This window comes from Dipodomys merriami, unplaced genomic scaffold (assembly GCF_024711535.1).
Source record: "Dipodomys merriami isolate MVZ:Mamm:240054 unplaced genomic scaffold, mDipMer1.0.p SCAF_7, whole genome shotgun sequence".
NCBI lineage: Eukaryota > Metazoa > Chordata > Mammalia > Rodentia > Heteromyidae > Dipodomys > Dipodomys merriami.
Genome location: NW_027206290.1, coordinates 73469721 through 73485187, shown reverse-complemented (window position 1 = coordinate 73485187; position 15467 = coordinate 73469721). Strand labels below are relative to the sequence as shown.

Here is a 15467-nt window from a genome sequence, read left to right as displayed (position 1 = left end):
CTTAGCAAGTGCAATGTCCTGGGTTCAATCCCCAGTGCCAAAAAAGAAAAGACAAAAAAAATACAGTTAAAAAAAAACGAAGTGCCTAGATACAGGCAGGTGCCACCAGGCTCAGCTTTTACATACATTTCATTGAGGGCCTGTGTGCAAAGCATTGAATAAAAATTATACATCCTGAGTCATGGACAAACCACTGACACGAGAAATATATTTGCTAATAAGAAATATTTAGTATTATGAAAAAGCATAGCAGGAAAAGAAGTGAAAGGGTGCTGGGGTTGGAGAGCCAGGGGCTCCTGTGGGTGGGTTATCAGAAAAAGCTTTCCCATAGAGTGAGAGTGGCCCACAACAGGAGAGAGCTCCAGGCAGAGAGAGACTGAGAACAGAGGCCCTCATTGTCTTCCGTGGCTGCTAACCTGGCCAGTGAGGCACTTACCAAAGAAGATTTAACCTCCCTCTGTTAGAGGACAGAAAGTTACAAGCAAACTTTAAGCATATCTTGATGACCCTATGTAGATCTTCACGTATAGTTAGTGTCAGTTAGCATGATCCTGGGAATGCTGAGGAATCTGTTTGAAATGCAGATTTATGCCTGGTGTCTGGCTCATATCCATAATCCTAGTTATTCTCAAGGCTGAGATCTAAGGATCAAAGTTCAAAGCCAACCCAGCTAGGAAAGTCCATGAGACTCTTATCTCCAATAAAGCATCAAAAAGCTGGAAGTGGAGATGTGGCTCAAGTAGTAGAGTGCTAGCCTTGAACAAAAAACAAAAACAGAGTAACTCAGGAACAGCGCTCAGGCCTCTATACACATAAAATGCAGATTTATTCTATTCAGCCTCATGCCATACCTTGTCCTTGGTTACTTTTCCTGTAAGTCTGACCTTTGGGTTAAGTGTCAAGGTGGTGAGAGGAGTCTTGGAGTGTGTAGTGCTTAGAGAACTTTCTAGGAAGGGAGCTTCACTGATCCCATGCCTTTTCAGTGTCTCTACAGGCAGACTTTCCAGGCATTTTCTGACATGCTACAGAGTTTTGTGATGAAAGACCCACATTTGGAAAAATTTGACACCATCTTTAAGGTAAAAAGATTATCAGGGGAGAAGGGAAACTTCCTATTCACTGGTGCAAGTGGAAGAAGAGAATGTGGGACAATTAAGTGTAGGGGGCAACACATAGCTGAGAAGCAGTGATCAGCTTTGAGTCAGGGGTTTGGGGCTCACATCCTGCCTGCTCTCTGTGAGTTACAAGTTCTTCTGTTATAAGTTCTGTGAGGAGTTCTTGTTTTTTTACCTTTCCATAAAGATATTCATTTGAGTATTCATTTGAGACAGGGTCTGATAGACTAATTTAAGAATTTGTGGGGCTGGAAAGGTAGCTCAGTGGTAGAGTGCTTGCCTTGTGTGCATGAGGCCCTCGGTTTGATTCCTCAGCACCACATAAGTAGAAAAAGCCGGAAGCGGCATTGTGGCTGAAGTGGTAGAGCACTAGCCTTGAGCTAAAGGGCTTAGGGGCAGTGCCCAGGCCCAGAGTTCAGGCCCCACAACCGACCCCCCCAAAAAATTATATTGCCCAGGCCAGTCTCAGACTCACTATGTAACGCAGGCTATCCTCAAACAATCATCTTGCCTCCACCTCCCAAGTGCTCATATTACAAGTATGTGCCACCATGCCTGGATTACTATGAGTATTGAATAAATGGCCTTCAATAAATGACTCAAGTGGTTGTTTTGTTTTTGTTTTTATTTTTCCCTTGTCCTGTAGTTTGAACTCAGGGCCTGAGCACTGTCCCTGAGCTTCTTTTGCTCAAGGCTAGCACTCTACCACTTGAACCACAAGCACCACTTCTGGCTTTTTCTGTTTATGTGGCACGGAGGAATGGAACCCGGGGCTTCATGCATGATAGGCAAACACTCTACCACTAAGGAACACTCCCAGCCCCACAAGTGGTTTTTATAATTATTCCTCATTGTCTAGTACTAGTATAGAAGGGTTTCAGCCAGTGACCAGGGTCTAGTAAGCCTCAAAAGTTAAAAAATTGATAGCTTCCTACCAGCTTGGACTCAAAAATAGAAAATGGGGGCTGGGAAGGTGGCTCAGTGGTAGAGCGCTTGCCTTGCATGCATGAGGCCCTGGGTTTGATTCCTCAGCACCACATAAGCAAAAAGAAAAAAGCCGGAAGTGGCACTGTGGCTCGAGTGGTAGAGTACTAGCCTTGAACTGAAGAGTTGAGGGACAGCACTCAGGCCCAGAGTTCAGGCCCCATGACCAGACCCAAAAATAAAAAAAATAGAAAATGGCCATACCATCTGCCTGACCTATAGCTATTGTAGTTTATGCCATCCAGCAATAGAGATTTATTGCTATGGATTAGCTACAGTTTTAAGTACCCTGGTCTCTCGTCCTATTTATTTATTTATTTATTTGCCAGTCCTAAAGCTTGAACCTAATCAGGGGGCACTGTCCCTGAGCTTCTTTTGCTCAAGGCTAGTGTACTCTACTACTTGAGCCACAGAGCCACTTCTGGCCTTTTCTGTTAATGTGGTACAGAAGAATGGAACCCAGGGCTTCATGCATGCTAGGCAAGCACTCTACCACTAAGGCACATTCCTAGCCCTCTTTTGTCCTTTTTAAAGGCACAGATATCCCTGAAAGGGAAAACCCTTTAAGCTGTTAATAATCATGTGCACCTGAGTACAGGCAGGCATTCCTCTTTGCCATAATTGGCCTTCACATTTTTCTCATTGTATTTCTATTTGTATATTATCACACCAACTAGCTGGAGTATTCTCCCTTTATCCAGTTGTATTTCCTACTTTCCTGTCATGGGAGCTAAATTCAAGCCATTCCTCTGTCCAAAAAAGCCACCTTCTATGGGGCTGGGAAGGTGGCTCAGTGGTAGAGCACTTGCCTTGCCTGCATGAGGCCCTGGGTTCGATTCCTCAGCACCACATAAGCAGAAAAAAAAAGCCGGAAGTGGTATTATGGCTCAAGTGGTAGCGCCATAGCCTTGAGCTGAAGAGCTGAGGGACAGCACCCAGGCCCAGAGTTCAGGCCCCATGACCAGACCCAAAAAAAACAACAAAAATACACTTCCTTCTTTACGAGTTCCAACTTGTGGCTATAATCTTCTCCACGAGTCCCTTTATGACTGTCCAGGTAGATGTAATTTCTCCTCCACATAGTTTTTTGTTGGCCATGGAGCCTGAACTCTGGGCCTGGGCGCTGGCCCTCAGCTCTTCAGCTCAAGGCTGGTGTTCTACCACTTGAGCCACAGCACCACTTCCAGCTTTTTCTGCTTATGTGATGCTGAGGAATCGAAGCCAGGGCCTCGTGTATGCAAGGTAAACCCTCTACAACTGAGTCACCCTCCCAGACCCTCCACATAGTTCTTTTTTTTGGGGGGGAGGGGGTTCAGTCGTGGAGCCTGAACTCCGGGCCTGGGCACTGTCTCTCAGCTCTTCAGCTCAAGGCTAGCACTCTACCACTTGAGCCACAGCGCCACTTCTGGCTTTTTGTTCTTTTCTGCTTATGTGGTGCTGAGGAATCAAACCCAGGGCCTCAGGCATGCAAGGCAAGCACTCTACCACTGAGCCATCCTCCCAGGCCCTCCACATAGTTCTTTAATAGCACATTTTATTGTTTCCAAAGCAGATCTGAATGGGCTAAAAAGATATAACAGAATGGAATATTTAAGAATTAAGATGAAGGGAAATAAATGTAGAAAGTAAGCTATCTAGACCTAACTACCCAGATTCTTAGGCCTTGCTTATCAATCATCCACTTTCATCTCTAACCCAATTTGGTTTGTCATCAGGGTTTTCAGACAGCAAAGTTAAATAATGTGGAATTTCTCTGTTTGCTTCCAAACAGAGTAAAAGTGTTACCCCAAACCCCCTTTAATTTTTTATTTTTATTTATTTTTATTTTTAGCACATGGAGCCCTGGTTACAGTCAGCCAAAAACCATGAGAGGAAACGGGCCACAGCCACCATGGCCCAAGTTCTCAAGTGCTTATCGAGACATCTCAGCCTGAAGGTGAGCAGCTCTTTGGTTGTTGAGGTAGAAGGATCCAGAGCTATACCTTTTTCCTCTTTACTTATGACTTCCAGCCTGGGCAACACAGCATTCAGCATTATTCATATACCTGCCCTTTTCCTAAAATGTGAGCCATTAGAGAGCAGAGAAGAGATTTACGCACTATGACCACATTTAGAAAACCAGATAAAGAAGCTTAGTGCACCCAGGCCCATCTTCAAGGATCTAATAATGGTATCCTTGAGGTTTTGTTTGAAAAAAAAAAAAAAAAAAGGAAGGGAATAGGGACTTGAACAACTCATAGCTGAGAGTGCAGCAGGCTATCTTGCTGGGCCACAGTTCTAACTGACCATTATCTGGTCTACAAGCAGTCTTGGAGAAGTTGTCACTCCTGTCATCACTCAAAGTCTGCAGTCTAGTTTCCATGAGATGATTTCTCCTCCTCAGGGGTACAGCCTAACTATCAGGGGTTCACGTAGAAATGGATCTCATCATGGGATCTCATCTGTCCTGGGAGGCTTGCAATTGTTTGGGAGTAGTTTTGATCCTTGTTATAAAGCAGTCAATTGATCAGTACTGTCATAATTTCTGAATTCAAAGTAACTGCTGAAGAGAGAGACTGGGGTGGAAAAAAGTTAAAGAGGCCATTACAGAGAGGAACAACATAGAATCAGGCCACTGGTGGGTGCTTTCTTTCAGGTCTATAACTTTTACTTACGTGAAGTATAATTTATATACAGTGAAATCCATCAGTACAGCTCAGTGAAGGGTATTTGAGACAGAGTCTTGCAATGTGGAACTTGCTGTATATCCTGGGCTGGCTTTAATTAGCAAACTAATGAGTTAACAATCAGTGTGGACTTAACTTTTTTCATATTCTCAATGAAATCTAAAGAAAAAAAGAAAAAGAACAGCAAAGATGTGCCCAATGTTTGAACTAGAAATACAATTCACCTATTGCTTTCTGGGTTTTTTTTGGTCTTCATAAAGTATAGAGGTTTTTCTAAATAAGAACTATGAATATAAATGTGCTTAGTATAGAAGGGTTTTTAAATATATATTTTTAAGTAGAGGAAGAAGCCAGGGGCAGTTGGCTCACACCTGTAATCCTAACTCTCAGGAAGCTAAGATGTAGAGGATCAAGGTTCAAAACAAGTGTGGGGCTGGGCGCTGGTGGCTCATACCTGTAATCCTAGCTACTCAGGAGGCTGAGATCTGAGGATCACAGTTCAAAGACAGCCCAGGCAGGAAAGTCTGTGAGACTCTTATCTCCAATAAAAGGACTAGAAAACCAGAAGTGGCGTGTGGCTCAAGCAGTAGAGAGCTGGCCTTGAGCTGAAGACCGCAGGGACAGCGCCCAAGTCCAGAGTTCAAGCCCCACGACCGACCAAAAACAAACAAACAAACAAAAAAAAGTGTGAGTAGAAAAGCATGAGATTCTGTATCCAGAATAACAAAAAAGAACTGGGGAGCTGGGAAGGTGGCTCATTGGTAGAGTGCTTGTCTCACATGTATGAGGGCCTGGATTCGATTCTCAGCACCACATAAGCAGAAAAAGCCAGAAGTAGTGCTGTGGTTCGAGTGGTAGCCTTGAGCTGAAGAGCTGAGGGACAGTGCCCAGGCCCAGAGTTCAGGCACACAACTGACAAAAAAAAGAACTGGGAGCCGGGCGCTGGTGGCTCACGCCTGTAATCCTAGCTACTCAGAAGGCTGAGATCTGAGAATCGAGGTTCAAAGCCAGCCTGGGCAGGAAAGACCTTGAGACTCCTATCTCCAATAAACCACCAGAAAACCGGAAGTGGAGCTGTAGCTCAAGTGGTAGAGCACTCGCCTTGAGCTGAAGAGCTGAGGGACAGTGCCCAGGCCTAGAGTTCAAGCCCCACGACCGACAAAAAAAAAGAACTGGGCTGGAGGCATGACTCAAATGGTAGAGCACCAGGCAAGAACAAACAAGCTGAGTAAGTGCAAGGCCCTGAGTCCCAATCCTGGTATCAGAAGTAGACGAAAATTACTAGTTTGCTGTCATCATTTAGAGATAAGCACCATGACATTGTGTTTATCCTTCCCAAGTAGTTTTTTGTATATAGCTGTTGGGGTAGGTCCTTCACTTCAGTTCCTTCTTGTCTGTTGTCTAGATGTAGTCAGAGTTACTTCTAAGACAAACATCCCCATTTGCTTTTGTTTTGTTTTTCCATTTATATTTATTGTTTCTCCTTTTCCTCCTCTTATTCTTCCTCTTCCTTTTTCTTGCTTCCTTCTCTTTTTTCTCCTCCTGCTCCCCAACTGTTGTCTAGAATACAAGGTCTTGTGTGATGTTACCCCTGCTGCCTCTACACTCCATCCACTCCATGCCTCAACTGTTAGGTTCCTCACCACCTTGTTCCTCTACCTTGAGTGCCTCCCCCAGCTCTCCAGTAATCAGCTCCTCTTCTTCTCTAGTGCTCTGTCCAAACATGTCCACAAAAAGAGGCCCCTGCCAATATCTGCCCTTCAGTGTTTCCTTTCTACATTTTTGTGGGTCTAGGGTGTTGTGACTTATTTCTTTATTGACTTATTACCTGTTTCCCTCCAGTGGAATGTCCAGGGGTGATTTGCCTTGGTTACTGCAGTATCCTCAAAGTCTAGTGTAGAATCTGCCACGTGACTGATGCTCAGTGAGTAAATGAGATCCAGCTCATGTCCTTTCTCTGAGCAACATCCTCTAATAGCTTTTCATATCAGCCAAAATGAAACTCCAAATCCTTGCACTGTTCTACAATTTGCTATACTGCCTGGCCCCTTCTCCATCCACTTCCCCTTTCTTTTCTCTCATTAACTTCACTCTAGCAACTTAGCCTACTTGCTGTTCCTCAAGAATTCCTAACACTCACCTCTTTGTCCTTTGCACTTTCTGTTCCCTCAGCCTGGAACACTCTTCTAGAAATCTGCCTGGCTTACTTCCCTGTTTCAATAGCATTGCAGTTTTCCTGACCATTGAAAAACAAATCATTTCTATTCCTTTTCTGTGTTTTCTTCATCACTGTATTTATCATCACTTGATGCATAATAAATTTTAGATGCTACTTTAATGTTTCCCCAACTAGATTGCCACCCTGCATGATGAGCAGGGATATTCTGTGGGGTTTTGTTGTTGTTTATGCCACCCAGGGGCTTGAACTCAGAGCCTGATCACTGTCCCTGAGCTTTATTCACTCCTTGCTAGCTCCCTACCACTTAAGCCACAACTCTACCTCTGACTTTTTTTTTTTCTTGTAGTTAATTAGAGATAAGAGTCTACTGACTTTCCTGACTGGGTTGAATGGTGATCTTCAGATCTCAGCCTCCTGGGTAGCTAAGATTACAAGCCTGAGTCACTGGTGCCCAGCTGGGATGTTCTGCTTTGTTCAGAGTTTAGATCTCCAGTTCTGGTGATAGATTCAGTAAATGAAAGCTCACTTACAGGGCTGGGAAGTTGGTTCAGTGGTAGAGTGCTTGCCTCCCATACATGAGGCCCTGGGTTCGATTCCTCAGCTCCATATAAGCAGGAAAAAAAAAGTGGAAGTGGCACTGTGGCTCAAGTGGTAGGGCACTAGCCTTGGCTAAAGAGCTGAGGAACAGCACCCAGGCTCAGAGTTCAGTCCTCATGGCAAACCAAAAAAAATAAGAAAGAAAGAAAGCCGACTTGTACAGCTCTGTAAAAATGTTTAGTTTACTCACATTGGACTGTGCAGAGTGGTGCTAGTAGGATTTCTATATCTTCTTTCCTTTTCTTTCTTTTTTTTTTCTTTTCTTTTCTTTTTTTTTTTTTTTGTCAGTCGTGAACTTACAGATTTTGGTGGTTAAGTGGAGGAGAGAGTCTTATGGACTTTCCTGCTTGGGCTTCCTTTGAACCACAATTCTCAGATCTCAGCCTCTTGAGATTACAGATGTGAGCCACCAGTGCCCAGTTTCTGTATCTTATTTCTAAAGAAGCATAGAAGAGGGCTGAGAAGGTGGCTCAGTGGTAGAGTGCTTGCCTTGCATGCATGAGGCCCTGGGTTTGATTCCTCAGCACCACATAAGCAGAAAAAGTCGCAAGTGGCTCTGTGGCTCAAGTGGTAGGGCACTTGCCCTGAGCTGACAAAAAAAAAAAAAAGAAGTGTAAGAGAAATTTGTCTTTCTTAGCTTATGCATAATGGGAATCATTATACAGAACATTGTGCATAGTACAACACGAGCTAGTATATGCTCAGAGACTAGGGCTATGGCCAAATACAAGCAAAGGATGATATGCACTCTGCATGCTAACGAAAGTTTTCACTGTTCTTTTCTAGCTTAGTATTAAAAATTTCCCTATTTTCTTTTTTTTTTTTTAATTTTTGTCAGTCGTGGGGCCTGAACTCTGGGTCTGGGCACTGTCCCTCAGCTTTTCAGGCTCAAGGCTGGTGCTCTACCACTTGAGCCACAGCATCGCTTCCATCTTTTTCTGCTTATGTACTGCTGGGGAATTGAACCCAGGGCCTCATGCATGCAAGGCAAGCACTCTACCACTGAGCCACCTTCCCAGCCCCTATTTTTTTTAATAATTTAAAACATATTTTTTTCTTCTTAGTATTTTTTGCAAGCTATCTTGTATGTTTCCATGATCAGTCTGTATGTTTCTAAAATAGTATTACTTGCTATATCTTATTTTGCACTTTTGGTTTTTTTGTTTTGTTTTGTTTTTGTCGGTTGTGGGGCCTGAACTCTGGGCCTGGGTGCTGTCCCTCAGTTCTTCAGTTCAAGGCAAGCACTCTACCACTTGAGCCACAGTGCCACTTCTGGCTTTTTTCTTTTTACTTATGTGGTGCTGAGGAATCAAACCCAGGGCCTCAGGCATGCAAGGCAAGCACTCTACCACTGAGCCACCTTCCCAGCCCCCAGAGTAGCATATTTTCTAGTGCTATAAATTCCTCAGACATTTGATTTTTTTGTTTTGTTTTGTTTTTGGGTCCAGACGTGGGGCCTGAACTCTGGGCTTGGGTGCTGTCCCTCAGCTCTTCAGCTCAAGGCTAGCACCTCTACCACTTGAGCCACAGCGCCACTTCCGGCTTTTTTTTTCTTTTTGTTTATGTGGTGCTGAAGAATCAAACCCAGGGCCTCACGCATGCGAGGCAAGCGCTCTACCACTGAGCCACCTTCCCAGCCCAGACATTTGATATTTTTTTGGTGCAGAACTGGACATAGAACTCAGTGCCTCATGCATGCTAGGTAAACACTCTCTCATTGAGCTTCATCTCCAGCCTAGATATTTGATTTCATTGATTTCATAATGATTGCATTTACAGAGTGACTATACCATAATTCCTTTTCCGTTGTTGCACAATGATCTCCAAAATGTGGTTGCAATGAACATTTTTATACATAAAGCCTCTTCATTTACTTCAGTTAGTTTGCCCTACTTGATGCTTAATATGCTTCTTGGCTCCAATTCAAAACACTAAATGCACCTGTATTCTGATAGCATTTTTTTTTCTCTTTCCTTCTCAATTAGCTTCCCCTGCAATTCCAAAGACTTGGACATCTAGTGGCTCTGATGGCACTGCTGTGTGGGGACCCAGTGAAAGAGGTGGCTGAGGAGGCTGCTGAGGGCACCCACTACCTGCTACATATCACCCTGAGGCTGAAGTGTAAGGCACTGCTGAAGGCAGTGAGAGCCGAGTCAATTCTCTAGCACAACATAAGCAACAGCCCTCCTTCCCTAGAAAGAGTTTTTTAAAAATTCATAAAGAGAAAGGTATGCAGCCTATAGGCAGAGGTGAGGCAATGCTGACTTAAAACAAAGGAATCATGGGAGACCCATCCAGTGTGAGCCATCTGCATGGACCGATGAATGTAGTTAGGTACAAGTTGGTAGGTTCTTGCTGTTGTTTTGGGCCTTCATTAAATTATTTATCATATACTGTTTACTGGTTTGTTTGTTTTTTTTTTTTTTTTTGCGGTTATGGGGCTTGAACTTTGGGCCTGGGCACTGTCCCTCACCTTAAGGTGAGCGCTCTATCACTTGAGCCACAGTGCCACTTCCAGTTTTGTGAATAGTTTATTGGAGATAAGATGCTCACAGACTTTCCTGCCCAGGGTGGTTTTGAACCAGGATCCTCAGATTTCATCCTGCTGAGTAGCTAGGATAACAGGCATAAGCCACCAGCTCCTGGCTTGGTTTTTTTGAGAACCAATAGTAACAAACCCAAGCAGCCCCAGTCTTATATTCTAGATAGTCTAGTGGGGGATCAGAGTCAAGGAATAACTATTATCAGGAATAATAAAAACTCTTAAGATGGGCCTGGGAAGGTGGCTCAGTGGTAGAGTGCTTGCCTCGCATGTATGAGGCCCTGGGTTTGATTCCTCAGCACCACATAAGCAGAAAAAGCCGGAAGTGGCACTGTGGCTCAAGTGGTAGAGTGCTAGCCTTGAGCTGAAGAGCTGAGGGACAGTGCCCAGGCCCAGAGTACAGGCCGCAGGACCAAAACAAAACAACAACAACAAAAAACTCTTAAGAGGGGAAACTACAGGGGCCAGACATAAGAATGGAATCTAGTTGTATAGTTTAGAAAAGGCCTTTCTGAAAATGATGCCTGGAATAAAGAACAACCATCCAGGTCAAAATGAAGTGAATGGAGCAGATGAGCAACGGCCTTTGGCAAGTATGAGTGGCAAGAGTTTGAAAAGTAGGAACCTTTTGTTAACTCCTCCAACCAGAAGGGACTTCAGAAAATACCTAGCTCAGCACTCCTGGTGCTTGAAAATCTCAGTCTACTCTATCACCCCCAAGTAGTTGGTCTCCTAGGCTTCTTCATCTCAGAAAATAGGAAGTTCTGTGCTTCCCAAAGCTCCCAGCCCCACCCTGGGAAGCTCTTAAGAATGAGCAATGCTCGCCAAAGACCTACAACAGGAAATTCAATTGGTTATTGATTCAATAAATATTTACAAAGCTTTGTTGTTCCAGGGGTGCACTGATAAGGAAGATTCCCCCAGGGAACTTAGTTTCTAGCTGGAGAGACAATATCCTTAGTCCTGAGCTCAAGGACTTCCCATAGGTACATTTCTGGCAAGATGAAATCACACTATAAAATATGAGAAAAACAAGGGATAATACAGAATACTGGCGAGCTTAATTATCAGTACAACTAGACTGAGGTATCTGTTTTTTGTTTTTGTTTTTGTTTTTGTTTTTGTTTTTGGGTCCGGTCGTGGGGGCTGAACTCTGGGTCAGAACGCTGTCCCTCAGCTCTTCAGCTCAAGGCTAGCGCTCTACCACTTGAGCACAGCACCACTTCTGGCTTTTTTCTTTTTGCTTATGTGGTGCTGAGGAATCAAACTCAGAGCCTCGAGCATGCAAGGCAAGCACTCTACCACTGAGCCACCTTCCCAGCCCTAGACTGAGGTATCTGATATTATCTTTTTTGTTTGTTTGTTTTTGTTGGTCATGGGGCTTGAACTCTGGACATGGTCACTATCCCTCAGCTCTTCAGCTCAAGGTGAGTGCTCTACCACTTGAGCTACAGCGCCACTTCCAGTTTTCTGATGTTTAATTGTAGAGAAGAGTCTCACAGACTTTCCTGCCTGGGCTAGCTTTGAACTGCAATCCTCAGATCTCAGCCTCCTGAGTAGCTAGGATTACATGCATGAGACACCAGCACCTAGCTTGATAGTATCAAATTTTTATCAACCCAAACTTCAAAGTGAGACTCCCCCCTCAAAATTCCCAATGGGGAAGTGTGGTAGCATGCCTTGATTGTACTGACAAATTACTCAAAGTCTCTGTTCTTACAACAACAACAGGGAAAAAAAAAAAACTCTTTTCACTACGTGTGGGTGGCTCATGTCTGTAATCACAACCATTTGGGGGACTGAGATCTAAGTTCAAAGCTAGCCCAGGCAGGATCTGAGATCCTTTATTTCCAATAAACTACTGAATAAGCCAAAAGTGGAAGTGTAGCTCAAGTGGTAGAACACTAGCCTTGAACAAAGAAAGCTCAGGGATAGTTCCTAGGCCTAGAGTTTAAGTCCCAGGTCTGGAAAAAAATAACAAAAAAAAAAAAAACACATTAAAAAAAACTCCTTTTTTCTTCAGCTTTTTATATATTGCTCTATAAGAAAGGAGAAACAAGTCAGCCTTCAGATTAATACTTGTCTTCTCTCTTCCTTATTTTTGTTCAAATGAAAAACCACAGGATTCACTTCAAGACTTGTAAAATCAAGAAGAAAGTAATAACCAGAACATAATCTAATAATCCATACTGTCTTCCTAGATATCACTCATGACAAGGAAAATCACCAGAGCTTGAAAAGAGCACTGAAAAAGTGTCGAGAACTCCTAGACCGTTACAGCATTAAAAGGTTCTACCGCTATCCCTCCAAAATTGCCCAGGTACTCAGGATGGTTAGATGTGAGCAAATAGACAGCTTCAGGTGCTGGCTGGGGCGGGGAGCAATTTGGAAATCTCATTTGATTGCTGATGGATATGTAAAATGGTGAAAATCACTTTGGAAGAAGTTTTAGGACTTTTTTTTTTTGGGGGGGGGGGTCTGGTCGTGGGGCCTGAACTCTGGGCCTGGGCGCTGTCCCTCAGCTCTTCAGCTCAAGGCTAGCGTTCTACCACTTGAGCCACAGCACCACCTCCAGCATTTTTCTTTTTGCTTATGTGGTGCTGATCGAACCCAGGGCCTCACGCATGCGAGGCAAGCGCTCTACCACTGAGCCACCTTTCCAGCTCCGACTTTTTTTTTTTTTTTTTTTTTTACAAAACTCCACATATGAGATTTCCCTGGGAATATTCTCTGTATAATTTTTAGACAAAATACCAGGTTCCTGATTGTTACACACTTGTCATCTTAGTTTAGTGGTTTAGATCACTAAACCATTGATCAAGCCATTGTCACTATTAATTTCTTTGGATTAATTCTCTCCTTAAGCACCAGCCAGTTTCACATGTAAACCCTTTGCTAAACAAAGAATCTTCCAAGCTAATGTAATTGAGCCAATCAGACACATGCTTTTTAATTCATGTAGTTAGTTACTAATTATTCAGCAAACACTGATGCATCTTCCAGGTACCAGACATGTTAGGGATTAGCGAGGGAGGGGGAGAACCTACAGATCTTACTCATGTAGGGTCAAAAGGTATAATATAATTCAGTCACTTTCTGCATTACTTTCCTTGTCTATCCTCTGGAGATGTGTACAAGTTGGAACAACTCAGTTGAGTCAAGTGAGATGTTATGTGGAAAATGCTTAGCTTTGCTTGTCTCATAGTAAGTGCCCAATAAAGTGTGCTTATCCTAATCACCTTATATACCATCAAGTGCAACAAGAAGCAAAATGGCATCCTTTTGGTGTGTTGTTTCCTGACAAAACAGTTACTTATGCCAGGACATTATGAAGTATCTCCTTTGACAGTCAGGTGCCAGTGGTTTACAACTATAATCCTGGCTACTCAGGAGGCTGAGATCTGAGGATCATGGTTCAGAGCCAGCCTGGGCAGGAAAGTCCGTGAGACTCTTATCGCCAATAAACGAACAGAAAACTGGAAGTGGCACTGTGGCTCAAGTGGTAGAGCACTCACCTTGTGCTGAAGAGCTGAGGGACAGTGCCTAGGCCCAGAGTTCAAGCCCCACAACCAAAAAAAAAACAAAACCAAAATCATCTCCTTCTAACAGTCTCAATAAAGTTTCTCCCTAAAAGACAGACCAATAAAAGACAATGCACAGACTTTAGCAGTGAATATATGTTACTTCCAATATTCCACTTAGTCAATAAGACTGAAATAAACAGCCCATACACCTTTGAATATTTCTGTTCACTTAAAATCTAGTCATTTTTATGAAGTTCATTTTTTCTAAATCATTCTAGGTCTTTGAAGTTTTTCTCAGTTCCACTGAGCTCTGCCAGTTTGTAATGACCACCTTGGACAGCCTGAAAAATCTGCCTTATCCTCACAGCCAGCAGACAGCTGGGGAGTTGCTGATAACATTGGTGAAAAATGCAGAATCCCGATTTGAGAAGGTAAAAGCACAGGTCTATTTTCTAAGTTTGAAGTACTGGTCAAGCATGTTCCCTCCTGTAGCTCACAACCATTTTTCCTGCAGTAGCTACATTCTAACCAGCCCCTGAGCACCAAATAGGGGAGGGAGGCTTTACATGTTTAGTGTGTGGTCCAGAAGAGTAGGATTTCTCTGGGGAGATATAATTAACACATATGAATGTGGTAACTTCATTCTGTAGAATTTAAGGTAGCCATAGAAGGAGGCTAACTTAGCCTAAAATCAACAGAATTATCTAAGTATATCTAAAATTGATAAACCAAGAAATAACAAAAAGAAAAAAAATAACCTGTATCACATAAAATATAGAGAAACAGAGCATGGTACACACATCTGTAATACTCGCACTTGGAGGCTGAATCATAGCCTGAGCTACAGAGACTCTTTCTCAAATAAATAGAGGGACATATTTATTTATTTCAAATTCTTTATTGTGATTAAGTGATTACATAATTTCCCAAATTTCACAGTATTGTGGGATAGTGATGCTTAAAGTCACAAACACATTCTAACTTTCATGCGGCAAATTGTTTATCGTGGTCTATGACATTTATGAGTTCTATGAGCTTTGTAATACAGTTATTTCCACATTGGGTGATATGTACATTTCTTTTGTTTTGCATAGCATCAGCTGTTCCTAGAGGTATATTAAAGAGCTAAAAGCACAAAAATAGTTGTCTCTGGAGAGCAGACCTAGGAAATAGGAAGGCAAGAACCTTGAAGTACTACTGGACTTTCCATGTGTGTGTTACATTTTGATAAAATTAGAATGGGTGAGCTCTGTATTTCTACTAGATCACATTTGGATACTGGAAATATGATCAGGTTACCATTTGACTGGAGGTATTTGTCCTCCATAATATTAAAATAAAACAGTAAGGGCTAGGATAAGAGCTCAATGGCAGAACACGTGCCTAGCACATACAAGAACCTTTGTTGAGTCCCCAAAAGAAAAAGTGGAAAAAATGTAGAAATGATGAGAACATTTTTTTTGTCACTCATAGTGAACTTAGGACCTGAGTGCTGTCCCTGAGCATTTTTGCTCAAGAGTAGCACTCTACCACTTTGAGCCATAGCTCCACTTCCAGTTTTTGAGTGGTTTATTGGAAATAAGAGTCTCATGGACTTTCCTGCCTCCTGAGTAGCTCACAGTCATGAGCCACCAGTGCCCAAGGAGAACCCATTTTTACTGTTATTATAAAGATAATGTACAAGCCCATCCTTCAATCCAGCTTCTAACATCTGATATTGATAACAGCACTTTATATCACATTGTCAAGGAGACTCTCTGGGAAGCTGACAATTCCACAGAAATCTGAAGTCACTAATCTTTGGGTGGAAGGGAAGTCCAAGCAGAAAAACAGACCAAACCCTGTGGCAAATGCTTCTTT

The 15467-nt window shown here is 42.9% G+C and overlaps 1 protein-coding gene across 2 annotated transcripts in view; it reads left to right on the top strand.

Annotated features, from left to right (window-relative positions):
- Mroh8 (maestro heat like repeat family member 8) overlaps positions 1-15467 on the top strand; it is a 57068-nt gene that overhangs the window by 15378 nt on the left and 26223 nt on the right. The window contains exons 6-10 of one of the 2 annotated variants that reach the window (XM_070007264.1): positions 995-1079; positions 3931-4035; positions 9527-9662; positions 12285-12403; positions 13886-14038. In XM_070007264.1, coding sequence (XP_069863365.1) covers positions 995-1079; positions 3931-4035; positions 9527-9662; positions 12285-12403; positions 13886-14038 — 598 coding nt within the window. Of the gene's footprint in view, positions 1-983; positions 1080-3930; positions 4036-9526; positions 9663-12284; positions 12404-13885; positions 14039-15467 lie in introns of both variants that reach the window. The other variant, XM_070007263.1, reaches the window with a different exon arrangement.